The sequence below is a fragment of the Zootermopsis nevadensis genome, unplaced genomic scaffold, assembly GCF_977971745.1.
Source record: "Zootermopsis nevadensis isolate Lab colony 2312 unplaced genomic scaffold, Znev_1.0 Znev_ptg000007l, whole genome shotgun sequence".
Classification (NCBI taxonomy): domain Eukaryota; kingdom Metazoa; phylum Arthropoda; class Insecta; order Blattodea; family Termopsidae; genus Zootermopsis; species Zootermopsis nevadensis.
The window spans coordinates 4,929,666-4,951,705 of record NW_028259139.1 but is presented as its reverse complement, the minus strand read 5'-3'; the positions used below and the strand labels follow the sequence as shown (position 1 = coordinate 4,951,705).

Sequence of the window (22,040 nt, the reverse complement as noted above, 5' to 3'; positions counted from 1 at the left end):
ATCCCACTGACATCTTTACGCCCTAACTGATCTAGATTAATTTTAACATTTTCCTCCCATCTGTTCCTATGAATCTTCCCTTCAGGTTTTTAAATTGAAATGTTCGGAGGACTTCTCATTTATTCTATACATCCAACATGTTCCATCCACCTCACCCTCCTTCACCTTCATCCTTTGATCACCCTAACAGTACTTGGTGAATTCAGAAGTTGTAGATGCATGTGGGATGATGGTATTAAAAGGGCTCTTAAAGGAGGGTACGGAGGCTCTTGTGAACACAGTAACGAAGCTTAAAAGGCTCATAACAGGCAGGGAATTTCTGAACTAGCTGAACAACTATCAACTTCTGAAGGACTGCTACATCGAGCTAGTCTAATCAATAACACTTGATGAAGAGTACAAATTGGAGAGCTCCCCTTATTATGCAATTTTATCCACTCTCCTGTCACTTCATCCCTTCTTCTTCGTCTTCTATGGCTCTATGGTCCGTATTCGGTCCATGGCCTCCTCAACTCTCCTCTTCCATTCGGTCCTCTGTTAGGTCCATTCTGTCGGAGGCTTTGATTGAAGTTTCGAAATATCTTCCTTTTTATGGTGCAAGGTTGTTAGCCTTGCAACAAACCCCCAACCTGGAGGACAAATATCCTCCCCTGCACCCTCAACCCTTAACTTTAACCACACACTCAACATTGCTCACACATGATCAAGCTGAACACGTGTCAGATTAGCATGAAATTAAACCAGAGTTAAAGTCAGGTCAGCAGTCCCCTAGCATGGGAATCTAAATCCCCTGTTATTGCATAATAACGGTTAATATAAGACGCCCAGTTTTGGACACATATAAAACAACAGACACAATTACAGTTCTGTACATTTTAATGTTCAAATTTTTAGATAGCACTTTGGAACACAAAATATTCTACGCTGCAAGATAGTAACATTCCCTGTAATTAATTTACATTTAATTTATTTTTAAATTCCATTTTGATTTTTTACTCCCATTCTTAAATGGCTGCACTTGGCCACATTTTGAAAGAATTCATTATTTAACTTTGTATTATGCTTTTTGAATGCACTCCAATGACAAAACATAAACATATACTTTTTCTGTACATTTCTCCATGTTTTCTTCCTCGTATCTGATAGAACATCTGTTTATTTCTCTCCACAGACTAACAGCTGATGTCCCATGCAAGTCCAACGTATCCTGATAAAAATTTTCTAAGATCCATGTACCTTCACTCCTTTAATATGGATACATTTGCTGGGCTTTGTAGCCTTTATAATGAATTCGGGGCCGATGCAAGTGTTGGGACAGCAGTATTTCGCACAAGGTTCTATGTCTCTCGATGACGATGCAGTTCGATATAATCTAGAAGGCGCTCTCTGTGGAGCAAGTCTCGAACCACGGTCGGTTTTAGAGGCCAGTGAGTAGCTACAAAATGAAAGAAATTAATAAATACAAACTTGAATGCACCAAAACAAAGTATTATTTTATTTCACTGGAAGTGTTAACAAATATTTGTGACACCACAACATGACATTTAAAGAGACATATTCAGTCACATAAGGAAAACTGTGATGAACCCTACAGAGGTGTAGAAGGCAGTTTCATTCTGTAAATGAAGCAAGTTTTGTACAACAAAAATTATTTTTAATTCTTAGATATTAATCATTGTTCTGGAGCTGATATTAACCCATTCGCAGCTGACATAATGACCTCGTCAACAAAGATAGTTAGTTCTAGGGGATGGGCAAAAGACAGAAGAAACTTTTGGGGTTTTACTGCTATTCGATACAATGCCTGGAGACAGACAGGAAATTAAAACACCGCATGACAGATACTTGGCCCGTTACTTGTCAGGAGCACCTAGAAAAAGCTCAGTCAGTATAGAGACTGACTACAGGTTGGACAATCAGGGTTTGATCCCCAACATGGGCAGAGGATTTTCTTCTAGACCAGCTCTGGCGCATACCCAGCCCCTGTCCAATGGGTACTGGGAATCCTTTCCCCAGGGGTAGAGAGTAGCCAGGGTTTGATGCTGACCAATCACTCCCATCTAGTGCCAAGGCTGAGAATGAGTAGGAGCTCTACCTCCTCTCCCCCTAAGTGTCTACATGGCGCATAACAGGATGGATTTTACCTGTTAGTACTGTGACACTGAACAGGTAAAGAAAGTTTAAATATGAGTTTTACCTCTTATTAATTTTTGTATTTCTTTCTTCAGTGTCACGTCTCTGGTATTCCTTTGGAAAACTATTGGTCCTCTGTGCAGAATCCATCACAGTGTTAGGGTGTATCACATTTTGGTTCGATGGAAGGCACTACAACACAAAGACGCATTTTAAAAACCCACAGATGACAATAAACTCTGTGAAAGAAAGTCATACAGTCAGGTAACATACAATATGCAAATCTGTGTCATACGGAAAAATGGGAATGGATGTTCCCTCTGACAGCGTGCCTAAGATTCAATTCTGAGATAGAGCAGGCCAGAAAGCAAATATCATGGAAGGAGGATAGTGGGGAGTGCCAAGAGGAGGAGGAGGAGGAGGAGGAGAATAATAATAATATGATATTGCAAGTTATTCATATTATTAGCTTTAGACACAAAATTGTGGAGGACGGTAAGAAATATGACTTAAGATTTCAGGTTATCATGGTGGCAAGTATGATGACTGTCTTCCGCGCTGTGGCGCCATGCACTCTGGTAGAAACTTACTGACATTTCAGATCGCATGGTGCAACAACTCAGAAGACAGTAATTTTCAGCAAATATCAAAATTAAATCCACATCTCTGCATCTCAAGACACAAAAATACAATTTTCATATTTATACCTGTTGTGCTATAGCAAAATAAGAATATGTGAAGAACTGAAACAAATTAACTGGCCAACCTAAATAATTTCACTGTACATATCACTTGCCTTACTTGCCTGAGGGGGAGTTGCCAACACTTCCCTGTACATGTCCGTCACAAGATGCGAGAATGGTTTGGTCTCAGTGCGAGTCTTGCAGTATTCAGATATCATCTGAAACAATGAAAAACAATTCAGACTCAGAACTGGAGAACAAACAGTGCAAAAACTCACACGTGATAATCTCGTGAACAAAAAAACGCATACAGGCACATAAATATGAGTTCTGACAATTAAATAACAAAACTGGTAAATGCTTTCATTTTCATCACAACATACAACAATTGCGTTCTCAAGAATAATTCTCTTTGAAAAACACGATCAACGGGTTTACTTTACAGTTAGTCAGTCTCATTATGATCTTCCTTTCACACTCTGAATGATGTTTCAACCAAAGAAATGCGCAAAAAATTTTCTGCCTGGAATGCAACTCCATTACAAACAGCAGGAGCGTTAAATGTCGAGGTCCCGATCGAACCCATGTACTGATGGGTCGAGAATTTTCATGCTTTTCCACCAAATATCATTAGAGTTACCGAATCAACGACGTGATGAGTGGGGCACAGCACTCATGAAAGCGACAGTTTTAGCCACAAAATCCGAAGGGAAGAGACCCCTTCAGCCACATTTATGAACAGGTGAACGATAACCAGTTAGATGGAAATGAAAAATAATCACAGATAAAACAGGCTTTAAATGTCACTTTCAGAATTACAATAGAAAAAAGACAAATCACACAGACTATATACAAAAATCTGTCCCTGATGTCAAGTTCAGAGCTCCGCACGTAAATGGACCCCAGGGAGAACGCAGTATCAACTGATCAGTCCTTATTGACAGCTCCATTTAGAGCGTAAAGCAAGATATATTAATGACTGGTACGGGATACCGCTACAAATAAAAACTCTGTGCAAACTGTTTATAATATCCATGACACACACCGTCACTGAACCCGCAGAAATCCAGGAAGCACTAAACGTTTCACAGTATCGCACGTATTCATCTGTGCACCGAGCGCAACAAACATTAGGCGCTTAAAACCTTAGCAGTCCAAAGCCGGAAGTGATACTGGCGTCACAATTACAATTTTTCATAATCTCCTTTTTCTGTCCCCTTGTCACTTACGAAAAAATGTGAAGGAAAATATGCATTTTGTTAATGGTATTTCCGGAGTAGGCCTCACGGTAAAATGAAGGTGAACTCTGCTTTCGAGATGTCCAGGACACACATTCACGTAACTACTTCTCTCTTACTAAGGAGCCGTGGGGTCACAGTGTCACGAACAGCTTAGGTCTACTGAGAGCGAAGACCTCAAACGCGTCCGGTAGAGCACTTTTACAGTCAGTTGGACAGTTACGGACGAAACTTGGTGTTTCGCACTGTTGGAAACACATAGTGATGTCCAATTGAAAAGGACATTCACATCTGAAAACGTTAGAACAGTATCGTAAGGCCAAAGACACAAATATCAAGCACACACATGAGCAAAGGAAAACCAAAACATTAGCGTTACCAATACAGAAAGTGTAAAGTACAAAATTCAAAACCCCAAATATCAAATCAAATAAATAATTAATATTGAAGCGAAGCACGCTTTCTTCAGACTACTCTTAAAAATGCAAAACGGTTCTGTTACAAAGTCAAATACAGTGGATTCCGGTTAATTGGGGACGTTTATTTGGGACAAATCTTAAAAAAAACAAACCTTTTTAACACTTTACGTGGAACTTCGCATAATTAAGGCAGCTTCTTAATTGTCCAAATGTTCTAGTCCCGACGTATCCCAATTAACTGGAATCGACGTCATTAAAAGAACATACTGCCCTCACGTAAACCCTAAAGATGGAGGCGGCATTTTCTTTCGAAACTCACGTATCTATCTACAATTTCAAACGACGTTATAACCGAGAAGACCGACGTCGACAAGTTAGGAAATGCATGCACGAGGCAACAGTTCTTTCCATAATTTGACCTTGGGCAACTGTAAAGGACATCAGTGACGTCAGTTTTCCGGTGTCAATGACCCAAGCGTGTGTGAGAATGTCTGCACCCTTACACGATGACGTCACGACGGGATTCCCTCACATTCCGCTGCTAGCTGGGGATTCCCCACACAGACGCCCGGTTTCAGCTGCCCACACACTTCGGTGTAGCTCTGCGACAGTGTGCTCAGCGGTTCCCGAGTTGTTGCTGACAGACAGACAGACAGACATTGCGAAGCTAAGCAACTTGTAGTTCCGGTTCTAAAGCCCGCATGACTGGACTAACCCGACTCACAACTGCAGCAAGGACAACTACATTAATTACACCAGTCCTCCGAGCGCAAGGAAAGAATGCCGCACCTCGGGCCGATTCTACGGCTTCACCCTGAACAGAGTTCTTTGTTTCGCGGGTGATTTATTACAGCGATACCGGAGTTGTAAATAAATTGAAAAGACGCTTTAGAACTAATTTAAGGCACATTTGTGTCACAACCAACAGAGCTAATACCAAAGCGATATTGATTTACCTACGTAAGCCGAGGAGAAATAAGCTTCTACCACAGTGCAGCGTCGCGTCCAGACGCACGAACGAAACGGGGCGATGGAAGTAAGCTTTACAGATAAACTGAGTGGTGATTTATGTGACTGAGTAGAATCGAAACCAACCCACCAGCTCCACAATAAGCTGATATTCGGCTGCTTAAGAAATTCTACTCATTTAAAGAAATTCGAGGACCAATTACGGTGCCCTCCCAAAGAAAAACACGCCACTGGGCCATTTCCTGCACCACTTCAATACGGTCTCCACATTCGTATCATATTACCCTCAGATTCATTTTAATAATATCCACCGTCCCCACTAACATCTTCCATGCGTGTAACATTTATCGCAATTTTAATTCCCGTTCATACAGCGACCTCGAAAACAGAAAGAAAGACCTGACACAGGAATAAATTATCGATTCCATTCAGTAATACGTTTTCAGGAAAATAAGACAGCATGCTGATACTTGTTTAACATTTGTAAGACGACTGCAGCAAATGGGAGGCGGCGTAAACAGCAAAAAGTACGCACCAATGTGAGAACCAGCCACAACAGAACAAAATGCAACGTTCATGTCCACAGGTTTTCGCGGCTGGAGCTCAGTGCAAAACCTCGGGTTCTGGGCTTGACAAGTGGGCCGTCACATCTCCACCAGGATTACGAAACACGTAAGAGACACAGGACAATAGAACCAGCGATCAGCGGTAGCCCAGTTTCCTACGTCCACCGCGCACAGAAGCCACGGCCAACATCAGCAGCTACCGTTAGAGCATACTCAGAGAGGGGAAGCCAATACATCGAAGATGGCCACAGGCTAAGCAAAGCCTGTTGACAGCTTCATCAAATCGTGAGATCCTAACTCAGTTGTTAGGAAAATACTCGCCTGTTTGCCCCCAAAGCACCGAACCTACCGATCCCCCCAAAAGAGGCACGCCCACCATCACCTCTCCCAACCTCGCGGACCATGAACAGCCGCCACTCCCTGGTGCATAATCGCTGCAAATATTTTCCCGTCCAGCATGGTCACCGGAACACCCTTAGTCAAATCCTATCAAAATTCCATCACCTGCTTCCCGGAAACCACAGGCTCGTCTCTCTCTATGTCTCTCATTGCACAGAACCCGCTCTCCTCTCCACCAATCGGCAACAAGAAAGACTCTAAAACTGTTTTCCACCGGGCGGATCGACTCCGGAAGGAGGCACAACCACGATCACGTCGTACCTAACCGGAGGATTCCCCGTCTTGGCGGCGAGAGATCTGAACGCCATCTCCAGCAATGCGTTGCTCGTATTCTTCTTCTTCGTAGTCGCCACGTATCATGCAAGCGATGCCTCAATGTCAGCCACGTCACTGACTTCGAGACCCTAACACGCGTTGTGAATACTAGTGACAGCTTCATGTACAGAGCTGTGCGCCTCATTCACGATCTTAGTCGACAGAAACGTCACCTGCAGCTTACATCAAGTTTGAAGCCGGGGCTGTCCGCAGAAACCTGCACTCTTATATCAAGAAGGATTTCAAACTTCTTGGAGAATGCACAATACATCCCCCATACCTTCTCCGTATGCCTAATACTTAGAGGCAGCTTTCTCCCTTCAGCTGTCAAACAACGGGTGCATCAAATACGTCTACTTCTTTTAATAAGAAACTTTCAAAAGGTTACGAAACTCGCAGGTACCACAGGCAAGAATTCACCGTAAAGACTGTGTGTCATGTAGGATTTGACGTTTTCTGGGTTGTTGAGCCGTGTTTACTCATCGCCCTGTTGAAGGAGGCAAGGACCCCCTGAAACGTTGATAAACTTCTAAAAGACTACAAGGCGCAGCAACCCAGAAGACAGCCATCTTCAATATATGACACGTATCACGTATTGACTGACGTTACGTTAACGGCCAATTATTATTATTATTATTATTATTATTATTATTATTATCCCATCTATTCACCACTTTATGGGGTTTTTACTTCCATGTACCCGAGACAGACCTTGCCTCTAAGGTACATAGGGCAGCAGCTATTTCCGGGATACTTATTGTTTTTATCAAGTGCCACATGTATTATATAATTTTATTTTATGAAAGCGTCTTTAGAATGATGTATAAAGTTCCCAAAATCACCAGGGCGACGAGTAAACGTCCACCAGACTGACCACACGGCCCAATGCAACAACCTACAAGACAGCCGTCTTCATAGTCACCGCCGTGAGAACCTGAAATCTCACAAAATTAATTCTGGTCACAGGCCCGCCATGTTACTTAAATTACTTGATTTAAATTTTACTAGTCAGAGAAGATCTGTACAGACCAGGGTGAAATTCAAATGACGCCGTTGCGTGCAGACCATTCTGTACCAAATTTTATCCATTTCCGTTAAGTATATATGGCGATGAAATACGTGGATCCACATTCAAAAGTCCGCTGAGCACACAGGGCGGACAGCGCACAAACCAGCAGCAATCCGGACTGGATCAGGCCCGTCGTGAATCATCATTAGGAGAATGGAATAAAAGAGCGTCCGTAACAAATGCCTTGCTTTGTGAGCTGCATTTAAAGCCAGGATAATATTTGGTATGCGTCAGTGCAGTATTACGATGGGGCGATAGCCTAGCGGACAATGGCCCGGGGGGGTCCCCCCCCCGTCTGCCTTCTCGATTTTACCGACAAAAATAATATCGGATGTCTGCAGCGTAATATGACGCAGGAAGGAACGCGACCCGGAATGACTCGCGATAAAAATAATAATACGCGTTTTTTCATTCGAAAGCCCGAGGCCTTCAGAAGTTATCCGGAAATGACGTCATAACATATGGCAAATGTAAAAATGACGGTAATTTTGAACACCATTTTAAGCTTTTTTCACACATTCACATGCCAGGGGGAAGTGAAGATAAGAAAAAGTTCGCTAAACGTATTAAGCACGCAACACACTTTAAAAACGTACGTCGGTCCCTAAAACACAGATAAAGCATGCTTCAGAAACGACAGGAGACTGGATAGAATCTGTAATGAGGAGCTACGGGGGTCATCATTCTAGGACATGAGGTGGGCGGGGCATGTAGAAAGCATGCAGAGATAAGAAACGCTCACAGGATTTTAGCCGGAGAAACTGAACAGATGGGCCAAGGCGAGGATTGTATGACACGATTTAATATTATCACGTCGTTGAAAAATCGGACTGAGGTCGTCCGGGCTCTGACGACCTGAAATTGTGCAAGTGGTTACAAACGCTGTGGAGAAACCTGTCGCCTCCATCTTCAGTGAAAATGTCAAAGTTACGTTTTTTCCCCTTATGCTTTTGAATCGGATTGTACATCCCACCGAGAAACAAATTTATAGCTCCATATTAACAATACACACGCCATAAAATGTCGATGGGCTACTAAAACTGCATTGAAACCAGCATAACTACTGGACTGCCTGCCTTTCGGTGTATTTAAACACACTGCCGAAACGTCGGGGTCAGGCCCATGCCATGTGGAATGAGATATGGCGAACAACAGAGAATCATGAATGACGCGACGACGGCCCTGGAGGTCTGAGGAATACGACGAGAAACATCGGCAACCAGAGCAAATATCCTGGTCGAATTTCGAACGGGACACCTTCCGAATACAAGTCGGTTGTGTGCCCGCCTGAATGCCCGCTACTGCACGTGAATTTCCACAGTTTTTCTGCAGGGTTCTAAAATCACACGGTCGATGTAAAAACTTTGAGGCCTGAGGCGCTTCACCCCCTCCCCCAGCTGTGCGTCAACGCAAACCTTCACTTTTTCTTTTTTCCAGAGATCCTCATTTGTAGCCCCTTTATACGATAAACAGAAAAAAACCTATTTACTTTCCCGGTATCCTGTAATAGACGGCGTTCATCCAACAGGCAGACTAAAGTATATTTATTGTTTGCTTAGAAACCAAGTAACTCACGTTTTGCCCCCTGGCTGTAACACTTAAAATCAGAGAGTCAGTTTCCACTGTTGAATTTTTAGACCTTAAATTCGTTACTCTGGGCTTAACACACATTGACGAGGCCAACTTAATAATGCAAAGAGCATGAAGTACGGGCCTCGCGTCTTCTTAATTGTGTTGAGCGGGACGTTTCGTTCAGGAGCAAACTCCATCACTTCTGGTACAGAACGAACCATTTAAAACGCAACAACCCGAAAACAATCGGACAGCAAGGCACAAACATGAGATCAGAAGCAGGCCCACGCTCGTGCAATGGACTCTCAGCAACCCCCCCCCCCCCGGGTGGCACTGGAGTCAACGTCGTCTAGTTGCTAGGCCGCCGCGCAAATACAATTTATTCACGCGCACAACGTGCGTTCATTCTAGAAATGTCTGTAAACAAATAATTCCTTTAATAAATTCGCATTATCGCGCTACAGCATCCATACAAAGGTCCACTCCAATGTACTCGGTAGGAAATGCGTGTACGGCCGAAACACGGTTTTTCCTTAAACTTAATTTTAAAAGCTGGTCACGTCTACATTACATATCAATAAGGCTGTAAGGGCACTAGCCTCATCACTATAAAGCGTCGATTGATGTGCGAAGTTTACACTAAAATCTGTCGACAGAAATTCATTCCGAAGCGGCCCAATATAACGCATTCTTTACACGAGCATCACAGTAACATTTTAGTAATTAAAAAAACAAACATGTCTTCTGCGACGTTTCGGCCTTTAGTCTGGTAGATAACGACAGACGTCGCAGAGGATCTTACTTCCTCCATCAACAGGGCGACGAAGCTCCTCTTAAACGTCGATTAGTATGTATCAGACCATGTAGTGTAGCAATATAAAAGTCAGCTCTGACTGACTGCGAGGGGCCCGGGTCCCTTGCGACTTTAATTCCGACTCGGATAATGCATCGCGGACGTAACGCTAGGGGCGTTCCCAGGTGGGGCAGGGCCCATCGCAGTCCAGGAGTTTCAGTAGCCTGAGATGGTGTTCGTAGTGCTTCGCCCTGTAGGGAAACCCTAGCGGTTCTCCACGTAGCGCCTGAAAGATAGACACGCAGGCAGACATGGGCGGACCCATAACATTTACACGGTACTAGAAATACATCAGGAAACAGCACAGCCATATTGGAGTTGCACTAACAAACAAACAAACGAGAAGATCCCGAGTGCAGACGCACGCCATCATACTGAAGGACCTTTTGTCTGCCCACTTACTGTCCCACGAGGCTGTCGTCGACCCACATATTTTCTCTTACGTCGCTGCGCAGCCAAACGAGCCACCACGACACGTCCACCGAGTAGACCAGTGCTTCCAAAACCTGGGTAAATTACCCAAAAAGGGATAAAAGTGGTTTTTCTTTGGGTAACGACACACCTCGGAACACTTTCCTGAACTAGAAAGGTCTGTATATCAGTGGATTGTAAATCCATTTCTGTGTGACCTGACTGAAATCCCCGATAGTGTTAATGGTTTTGCAGAGCAAATGATGGAGCTTAGGTCAATCAGTCAGTGCAAAATGTTATTTGAAGAGAGAAAAAAAGACCATTTGGAGTCCTTCTGGTTAACAATTCATGATGAATATCCTGTGGTATGTGGGAAGGCCGTGATGAAATTATTGCAGTTTCTTGTCTTTGGCAATGGACCGGGGCAGTCACATTCCTTGCACGTGGTTTCGGTCTTTGTGAGGAGGATGGATTAATGTACGCAAGCAGGGAGATGAACGTACGCCCAGGTCTGGACTGATGGTGACCTCGCATCTGTGACAGAACGAGTATTCACACCTTCCGACAACTGAAACACGCACGCATAAAACAGCTGATTGGTAGTTTCACTACTGAGATCTCTAAACGCGTCGAGCCGATACGAAAGTTTGGAACCAATTAACGTGAAATGAAGTTAGTCCAAAATTGTAGGATTTGAGGTTTTCACGGCGGTGAGTTTGAAGATGGCTGTCTTCTGGGTTGTTGCGCCGTGCGGTCTGGTAGACGTTTCAGAGGTCCTTGCTGCCTCCATCATCAGGGCGATAAAATTAGGAAGCTTATCCAATAAGAGTGTACGAAGAACTTTATCGTAGGCCTGACTAAGATCAAAATAAAAGAAGTCAGTCGGACACTGTGGACGAACAGACGGCAAACACCACCTAAACGTCGCTTCGATCTAGAACAAAGAGAATGGCGATCGTGTGTAAGACAGCCAAAAGGGTTGAAGAAATCGTTTAAAATCGATATAGGTCTGTAACTACGGAGTACAGCTCCGACGCCTTTCTTAAAATTAGGTACAAATGCCTCGTTTGTAAATGAAGGAAACTTCCCAATTGATAAAAGAGATCAAAAATGTGGCGAAAAAAGAGGAGTAAATACCATCCGAAAACCTCTCATTGCAAAATTAGGAATTTCATGTCGTCCGATTCAATTCGTCGACCGGAGGCGACCAACAGCCGGCTTATTGTCTAAATCATGAAGATACGGGAATGTCCAGAAAATCGAAACAAGTATTCAGAATTATTAAGAGTCTTAACGGAGTAAAAATTTACGAGACTGGGGCAAATGCGGTCTGCGCCTGCGCAGCAGAGAAGACAGCAGAGGAAAGAGAAAGAAAGTGAAAGAGGGATTTTGGTGATGTAGGTTAGGTTAGGTTAGGTTAGGTTGGGTTTGGTTAAGTTAGGTTAGGTTATGCTGGGTTGGATTATTTTAGGTTAGGTTAGGTTGGGGCACCGTCTTTGGTAAAATTTCGTCCTTCGAAAGCGTCGCTACCTTTGGCGTCGTTTTTCTAGTATTATTTCGAACGTCATATCATAGTTATATGCCTCTTTTGGCGTCTTTTGATGGCGTCACTAGGCGTCGCGACGCTCGGTGTCGGTTTTGTACTTGAGGATTCAATATCATCTGGGAACTTTTTGTTGTCAATTTTAAGTTATTTGCAGGCGTCGTAGGTAGAAGCGTCGCGACGCCGGGCGTCGATTTTCTAAAATCGCTCCAGATAGTATTATAATTGTCTTAGAATCGTTCCTGCGTTCTTGCGATGGCGTCGAAATGGAAGGCGTCGCGACGCTCGGCGTCGGTATTCTGGTATGTCTCCAATTCAATCAGGAGACTTTTCCGCAGTAAATCTGGCGTCTCTTGAGGGCAACGTGATGTTCGGCGTCGCGACGCTTGGCCAAGAGAAGACAGCAGAGAAGAGAGAAAGAAAGTGAAAGAGGGATTTTGGTGATGTAGGTTAGGTTAGGTTAGGTTAAGTTGCTTTGGGTGTGGTTAAGTTAGGTTAGGTTAGGTTATGTTGGGTTGGATTATATTAGGTTAGGTTGGGGCGCGTCTTTGGTAAAATTTCGTCCTTCGAAAGCGTCGCTACCTTTGGCGTCGTTGTTCTAGTATTATTTCGAACGCCATATCATAGTTATGTGCCTCTATTGGCGTCTTTTGATGGCGTCACTAGGCGTCGCGGCGCTCGGCGTCGGTTTTGTACTTGAGGATTCAATATCATCTGGTAACATTTTGTTGTCAATTTTAAGTTACTTGCAGGCGTCGTAAGCAGAAGCGTCGCGACGCCGGGCGTCGATTTTCTAAAATCGCTCCAGATAGTATTATAATGTCTTAGAACCGTTCCTGAGTTCTTGCGGTGGAGTCGAAATGGAAGGCGTCGCGACGCTCGGCGTCGGTATTCTGGTATGTCTTCAATTCAATCAGGAGACTTTCCGCAGTAAATCTGGCGTCTCTTGAGGGCAACGTGATGTTCGGCGTCGCGACGTTTGGCCAAGAGAAGACAGCAGAGGAGAGAAAGAAAGTGAAAGAGGGATTTTGTTGATGTAGGTAAGGTTAGGTTAGGTTCGGATAGGTTAGGTTGGGTTTGGTGAAGTTAGGTTGGGTTAGGTTGTGTTGGGTTGGATTATTTTAGATTAGGTTAGGTTAGGGCACCGTCACTGGTAAAATTTCTTCCTTCGAAAGCGTCGCTACCTTTGGCGTCGTTGTTCTAGTATTATATCGAACGCCATATCATAGTTATGTGCCTCTATTGGCGTCTTTTGGTGGCGTCACTAGGCGTCGCGACGCTCGGCGTCGGTTTTGTACTTGAGGATTCAATATCATCTGGGAACATTTTGTTGTCAATTTTAAGTTATTTGCAGGCGTCGTAAGCAGAAGCGTCGCGACGCCGGGCGTCGATTTTCTAAAATCGCTCCAGATAGTATTATAATGTCTTAGAACCGTTCCTGAGTTCTTGCGGTGGAGTCGAAATGGAAGGCGTCGCGACGCTCGGCGTCGGTATTCTGGTATGTCTCCAATTCAATCAGGAGACTTTCCGCAGTACATCTGGCATCTCTTGAGGGCAACGTGATGTTCGGCGTCGCGACGTTTGGCCAAGAGAAGACAGCAGAGGAGAGAGAAAGAAAGTGAAAGAGGGATTTTGTTGATGTAGGTAAGGTTAGGTTAGGTTCGGATAGGTTAGGTTAGGTTGGGTTTGGTGAAGTTAGGTTGGGTTAGGTTGTGTTGGGTTGGATTATTTTAGATTAGGTTAGGTTAGGGCACCGTCACTGGTAAAATTTCTTCCTTCGAAAGCGTCGCTACCTTTGGCGTCGTTGTTCTAGTATTATTTCGAACGCCATATCATAGTTATGTGCCTCTATTGGCGTCTTTTGATGGCGTCACTAGGCGTCGCGACGCTCGGCGTCGGTTTTGTACTTGAGGATTCAATATCATCTGGGAACTTTTTGCTGTCAATTTAAGTTATTTTCAGGCGTCGTAAGTAGAAGCGTCGCGACGCCGGGCGTCGATTTTCTAAAAATCGCTCCAGATAGTATTATAATTGTCTTAGAATCGTTCCTGCGTTCTTGCGGTGGCGTCGAAAAGGAAGGCGTCGCGACGCTCGGCGTCGGTATTCTGGTATGTCTCCAATTCAATCAGGAGACTTTTCCGCAGTAAATTTGGCGTCTCTTGAGGGCATCGTGATGTTCGGCGTCTCGACGCTTGGCAAAGAGAAGACAGCAGAGGAGAGAGAAAGAAAGTGAAAGGGGGATTTTGGTGATGTAGGTTAGGTTAGGTTAGGTTAGGTTAAGTTGCTTTGAGTTATTTTAGGTTAGGTTAGGTTGGGGCACCGTCTTTGGTAAAATTTCGTTCTTCGACAGCGTCGCTACCTTTGGCGTCGTTTTTCTAGTATTATTTCGAACGTCATATCATAGTTATATGCCTCTTTCGGCGTCGGTTTTGTACTTGAGGATTCAATGGCATCTGGGAACTTTTTTGTTGTCAATTTTAAATGATTTGCAGGCGTTGTCTCTACCATCTATTTCGATAACAGACTGATCATAATTTCCAAATGTTCTTCGGTCGGGTCCCCATATTATCTTAAATGGTTTTAGGCCAATCCAACCTACCTGCCATTTTAAGACAGCTTGAAGAAATAGCGTTGTTATGATCACATTTAGATCTCTCGTAGTTCTTGGACAATCGACTTGTAAAAGTACATAAAAGAAATAAGAAAGTAAAGGGGAAAGGCAGAACTTTTATTTTTTGCAGACAGAATGGCTTTCTCAATGGCCTCCGACACACAAGAAGTAAAACTGTAAACTAAAATGCAACAACAATTACAAATGTAATTATAGGACACGCACACAGACACATTTTAATGCCTATATCTCAATGCGGAATGAGCGAAGGTGAAGAACAATGTGTGGTATAAATATGCAGATGGAAGTTTATACAAATTAAGGTAAGTTACTCGACTACACTGGGTCTGCATATGACCCACGCCCCCCCCATCTAGGCACGGTAATAGTCTCTGACAACCCATTACTCAGCTCTTTTAATGGTCTAGGATCGAGATCCCTTTCCAGCCGTTACGACGTTCTAACTTTGAGCCCCACGCAGCGATTTTAATGGTCTGCTATTCAGTTCCCTGTCAAACCACTGTAAAAAGACGAGGCACTTGCATTGCCATCATAACTGTGTATTATGGAGATCCTTATACACGCATCATGAAGCTCTAAGACCGAGGCCCATATATTGATGTTATAATTGAAATTGGCGATACCAATGGAGCAACTGGCAGCTTATCATGACTATTTCAAAGCCAAGTATTTAGATGACATCCCTCGTAAGCACTCCGTTATTGAGCAAGGTATTAACACAGAATTTCACTAACCCCAAATTCATTTTAAAAAGGCCAGTATTAAATGATACTCAAGAACTGAGTAGCTACGCATTCCGGGATATTTGTACTACACTAAGGCCAGCGGTCAGCTTCAAGCTTTGGCCGCATTGCCCTCCTGTGATCATTACAGGGTCCAGAGCCGGTCGCGACGTGGTAACGAAGTGATCTTGGAAAGACAGGGCAGGGTTTGGGGCTGTGGACTGGATTTCTCCGCTCGCTGGCGGACTCTTATGAACACAACAATGAACTTTCCGGCTCCATAAAACTCGGGCAATTTCCTGAATGTCTGAGCCCACAATCAGCTTCTGAAGAAAGACGTTCTCCACGGAAGTAGAACTTCACTTCTAGAATGCAGAACAACCTTAACTTGAGATTTATATAACGGATGCACGCACTCACATGTGTGCCAAAAGAGGAGGTGCCCGTGTTCTGAACAACGATAATTAAATGTCGAGAAAATATTTTGGGGGTTAAACAACACAAAGTCATCTCTGCGCGTGAAATGGCGAGTTTCTAAAGCTTGTGCAAAGTGTTCCCGATTAAAACTGATTCGCTTTGTTTGCTACACGGTATTAACAGCACTTTGGACACGCAACGCTGATTTCTGTGTGCTGGGGTGAACATCTGTTTTTGCCAAATCAGAACAGATTTAACGAAATTAATTTAGCGTTTTAGCATGCTCGAATTTTTACCATCCAGAGCCATCAATCACCGATAACAACGGCCAATAATCTGAATCACACGCGCTCAATTAAATAAATAAGCCCTGTTTTGACGAACCAAAAGAAAAGTTAATAACAACACGTACTCCAACCAACTGACATAAATGAGTGTCAATTCAGCAAAACAGAAATCTAAAACGAATTGTATTGGAACGGCCTTCTGACATCTGTGAGCTACATGTGATGGTACACGCAGTGGAATGCAGAGCGAACCAGTGAAGCCATTTCGGATACAGAGACAGTGGCCAGACATAACCTCAAAACTTCGGATCGCCGCCATGTTTTCTTTAACTGTAACGACCCCAAACGAGACTTTGTTGAGATTTTCCAGATAAAAAGAAAGTTGGGTATCTGACGGAATGTGAACTCCGATCCACGACAAGGCGAAAAGCAACGTCCTCCTGAGTCAGCTGAGCTAACCTGCGAGCTGAATTAAAGCACGGCCCAAATATTCGGGTATTACACGATCCTGTTTCAACTGCAGAGGCTGCGTGATGTCTAATGACATGGAAACATATTGTATATTGTACGTGTGTATTTTGTGTTCTTAACAAAAAAATTATTGTTTAAAATATTATTCTTTCAAAAATAATAAAATTCATTTAGGGTAAGAATATGAAGGCGGTCGTGGTCTATTTAAAAGCCTAAAGATAATGAAGCTAAATCAGTGTCAGGCCAAGATTCGAACCGGGTACGTCCGGAATATGATTTGTAGAGTTACCGCTACACTAACCTACTTCGACAACGCAGAGGCCATTCCATAGGCCAACACGTACCATTCGTCGCCTTATACGCCGTTCTACTAACAAATACTACCTCCTACTACGTTCCTCGTGAAGTAATATCAATTTATCCTTTCGATTTGACTTCATGAGACTGTGAAATTTGCTTTTGCGTGGCAAACCCCGAACTCCGCTATCTACCTCGGCCAGGAGCCCCGGGTGTCTTCCATTATTAACACGCTCCTGGTAGCTACTGCTGTAAGAGAAAGTGTTGGTCGGCGAAAGCTGTGTCGCTGCTTACGATAAAACATGATGGCAAGCAAACACGAGCTTATAATAACTTCTGCTAACAGTAATAATATTAATCCTGCAGCTAGCCTATGGATGGCATCGCACCTAATCCAATTTCTCACCCTTAGAAAGCTGACAATGGGGGATAAATTCGCTTCCCGGACGCTCTGTTCTATTCTGTGCAGCCTGACATACGCCCTGGCGACAAACAATAACAAACTCTCTGATAAAACTGCGACAGATAGGAAGAAAAACATCTCGGAAAGAAGACAGACGCTGTATTTAATTTGCATGTCTCCGCAGACAATCCGACTACGATGTTTCCAGCTTCGTTACGTTCTTTATTTTTATGTATTCGCCTCAACTTCTGTAGATAATTTAATTCGAAACGCAACAGCGCATGCCTACCAATCCAGTTTCGCGTTCAGATCTGTCTGGGTATTCAAACTTCCTCCAGCACACAGCTTATACGATGACGTTCCAAATCAGAAATTCAAGGCACGTTTATGCGAAAAGTGTTTTCTTTCACGAGTTTCACACACTTTCAAAATCGTGGCATGAAGACGAGAGTAGAAACTGAAAGCGTTTGACGGGCAGAGGGTAATGTTGGCGGATGGAACAAGACTATAACGGTGTACTCTCTGCTGGAGTATTCTAAAATTCCAAAGGCGTTTCTTACGCCACATCACGGGTGATGACGTCAACAAGGAAACCAAGACAACAAACGTAGCAAGCCGTGTCCAGGGCTAATGATGCAACAATCTGGCAAAAGGACGCGGCTGTCAGATAAATTTGGAAACGCCCCAAGTTGGAAACGGTGGCATGTCTGAGGAAAAAAAATACATTTTCCGCTCCAAATGACCTCCCCAACAACAATCCTCAAGTACTGTATAAGAATTTCGAATCACCCTGTATAAAAACGGAAAATATTTGTTGTGTCTAATAAACGTCTGGATACGAGAATTCTTACAGAAACTAGTACAAATTCTAAACACATCCGTTCTGAGATATTTAACGACGTCCGAACTGAGTTTCTTGTAAAGTAGGGATGTAGTGAGCAGGCAGCGACGGAGGGGGGAAAATCCCGGACAGCGTTCAGATCAGACGGCGTTATCAAGCTGACCCAGCCTCTTTACCCTCGGTCGCCTAGCTTTCCACTCCTTCGTCTACACAGCGCCGAGAGAAGGAAAGCGTGGAGCAACACCTCCACAAGTCTGTACGTGCGAGCGAGCAGCCGCAAGAGAGGTCAAGGATCGCCACACGGTAGTACAGGGACCTGCAAGCTCGATCGATCAGAAAAACCCCACACACACCCTTCAACCTCAACCACCGCTCTTTGAATATTGTTCTACGAGGCAATCCATTTCGTGTTTTTCGATGAACTTCGTTCCTGCTGTTAACAATTCCAATTAAGTGTCCCCGTGTTTCATTTTCTGTCATTTAAATTAAGGGAAGGAATGCCAACCTTTGGAACCAACAGTGAGTTCTCACTCACTGCCAGACACGTCTAGGAAAATGTCTACAAAACTCCTTATGGAAAATTAAATATCGCATTGTGTACACTGCAGTGTTATCAAATTCTTCTGTAGACGAAGTTAATGAGCAGTGGAAGCTGGAAAAAATTCGTATCGATGATGTTTCGACTACAATAGACTCACGCGACACAGAAGCGGATACAATTCCAGCATACGGGACCCCCCAAAATGTCTACGGATCACCAAGCAGTGTTATGGTGATTGGATAAAGAAGTAGGGGCTGGGAGTGACAGGAAAACCGGGAAACACATGAAATTTCGTCAGAACTCATCAGAAAATGAGTTTAGAATATCGCACAAGGTTCTTCGTAATTTTTGTCCCACTCTGAAGGGGAGGTCGGGGCTTCCACCACGTCGCCGTGGTGAGATCTGACGGCACAAAGTTCCGAACGGAGAAACCAGTGATTAATAATTGATCAGCTTCCGAATCTGAAGTTAGCAAGCTTCGCAAACTGATGTAACTCTCTTAACTGTGAGTCTGACACTACAAACCACTGCGGTATTATGTCTTGTTAACGATCTTCTTCGCACTGTGCACACGTTGGTCAATCCAGGGAACAGCATTGTGATGCTGGTGGCTGGCTTTCAGGGGTCACCCAGATCAAGACACAACAAACCTCAAAGCACACGCCAGGCAAATGATCGTTCTCAAGTTCTGCATTGCTACAAAGACAACTTTTTTCTTGATAAATGCAACGAAGACTAAAATTACTACGCATGTTGTCTGAGATACAGTGTATTAACATAGGCGACGTTTCGGGGGTTGGCTCTACTCCTGTCCTCAGGCGGCTGTCATTATGCTGAGCTTTAACCCCAATGCCACTACACACATCTGACGTATGGTGCTTGGACATGGAGGAACTTCATCTTTACATTTCATGAAGACATAAAACGCGATGTTGTATTTCTCACCCTCTCGCGTCCAGTCAGGGCCAGAGAAAGAGGCTTGGCGCCCCAGGTAAACCTTCAACACACCCCCAATTAACTTCCGAAAATGATAAATAATGCACGTTTTTGCAATTATTTGTAACAGGAACGTCTTAACAAAATGCAGTTGTTGTTCCTGCACGTAAACACCCCCCCCCCCCCAAATTTGCTGTCGACTTCACTATGCACGCTGCACACGATACGGAGTAACATCGGCGGAGTGTCACAAAGCAGCGAGCGCGCATTTTACCATCTCCTTCCCATTCTCTCTGTCTTCAGCTTTCAGTCGTTGATTCTTTTTACGCCATTTCTCTTTATTTTCCAAGAACTGAATTCATTAGCGCCGGGCGGCATTAGTTAGTATTCCCGCTCGGATTTCATTATGAATGCGGAGTCCCCCATCAAAGGATTACCCCAGCGTCCGCCCACAACCCTACGGCACACGCTTGCCAACATAGTTGGTGTGTTGCTTCCATGAAATGCAATTTATAAACCAGAAACAAAATGTAGCGTGTGGATATTTCAAAAGGAGTGGGGCAAATATGCCAACACTTTCTTTAACAAAATTTCTAAAACTTTTTTTATTTCTTTCTATTTCGCAATCAGGTCCCGAAGTCATAAAAACCTAATCTTACTTGAATCGAATAGTACCAAATACGATGACACGTCAGGAGAGAAAGATCAAAGTGAGGGTTTCTTAAACGTACTGCAATAACAGAAGTTTCGTGAGTCGCCATTTTTTGTTCTCTACAGCCAAGCAGGGGGGAACATTTTCTCAATTTCAAGCTTCGATCACCTCCTTTCCTGACAGTCCCCACTTCTACCCTGATGATACACGTAGAATATCCCTCTGAAACGTCGGCAAAAAGCTAAATTCTACCGGCTCCTGCACCCCAAAACAGGTTCAACATCAAGACTTTGTGTATCTTAGGGATATTACACGCCTTATAAGAAACTCCGTAGTCGGGCTGTCTGGAAATGTACCAACGTCGCATGGCTGAGGAGACCGCCTTGCCTTTACGGAGGAACTCTTCTCCATCGTGTGCAGAGACAGTTTTAATTCGCGTCGTAGGCTACTTCGTGTTCCTGTTGCGAACGCTCTCCTGACTGAATAATTCGCCTTCAACTCGCTGCAACGATTGGCAATAACGCAATCCAGTGAGGGTTTCTTAGAAGCGGCCAGGAACGACGATCAACCAAGTCCCGTCCGTCAGTCGCCTTTTCCGCTTAACGCCGAGCGCAATGTTTCAAGAGCGCTGATCTGTGTCAGAAGCTGTTACGAAGTTACAGCCCACTGACAGCAGAGAATCTGCAGCCTATCACACGGTCAGTCCCAGGGTCAGAAACGATCGATTCCACACGGCTGCTTCTTCGTAAGCTGACGGCTAATCAAGGCAGTCAAGTTATTTTATGAAACCGAAGGTTCGCAACAGCTCATCACTATCTGCTCTCCTGAGCCAGATCAGTCCCGTCCACACCTTGCCAACCCACTTCCTAAACATCCACTTTAATATTATCCTAATATTTACGCCTAGGTATTCCGGGTTGTAGCTCCCTTCACGCTTACCAACAAAAACAGCGTATGAATTCCGCTGTGCGTTGCTTGCATCAGCGTTGGACAGAGCGCGGCGATCTTAAATAAATAGAAATCAAATCAAAACTTCAGTCCGACAAAAATGGCTGCCTGACCACACACGTGTCTGGCAAAGTCGAGAATCGGTGAAGTTTGGTGTCTCGTATCATCGAAATAAATCGTACCAATAAAAACTACGAAAGCATAAGTGATTCCAAACTGCATCAATTGCATACTTAAGTAACGTAATGGATAGGTTCCTTAGTAGGCAATAAAGATGTACGATGTAAGATTACCGATTTCATTGATAAAATGCAATTTGAAGGCCACATAATAATAATTTTCATTTCGTAAATTACAACGCAAAGTTTGCCGAAAGACGTCTGAGGCGAAGGAGACATATTTTTTAATCGTTCATTAGGCAGGTTAACACAGGCAATTACAGCTGAAGAAACATGTAAAGTATCAGGCTACTAGAACTAGCAACTAGCGGGTAGTGACATCTTTAACGCTCGATACAAGCTACGGCTTCTTTTGTCCCATGTACTGGCGGTTAACCCAGCGACCTGCCCTGCTCCAAGCGGCCTAGTGTGGAAGTTAATTACTAGTCCATAGTCTTGTACTCTGACTGCATCTCTCTGTACGTGTTCACTTACTGCACGCACGCACGGAATATTTCACATAAGAAACACTGCTTTGATGAGAGATAAATATTCATTGTATGAA

General features: G+C 43.9%; 1 protein-coding gene across 8 annotated transcripts in view; it reads right to left on the bottom strand.

Annotated features, from left to right (window-relative positions):
- LOC110830707 (tyrosine-protein phosphatase non-receptor type 13) overlaps window positions 1-22,040 on the bottom strand; it is a 162,667-nt gene that overhangs the window by 19,909 nt on the left and 120,718 nt on the right. For 7 of the 8 annotated variants that reach the window (XR_015533901.1, XR_015533902.1, XM_087344038.1 and 4 more), the window contains 3 exons: window positions 2,930-3,034; window positions 2,198-2,325; window positions 1,237-1,435 (listed from right to left, as the gene is read on the bottom strand). Coding sequence is in view for 6 of the 8 variants with exons in the window: in XM_087344038.1 (XP_087200164.1) it covers window positions 1,237-1,435; window positions 2,198-2,325; window positions 2,930-3,034 (432 nt within the window). In the remaining 2 variants the exon portion in view is untranslated. The remainder of the gene's footprint in view (window positions 1-1,236; window positions 1,436-2,197; window positions 2,326-2,929; window positions 3,035-22,040) is intronic. The other variant, XM_087344042.1, reaches the window with a different exon arrangement.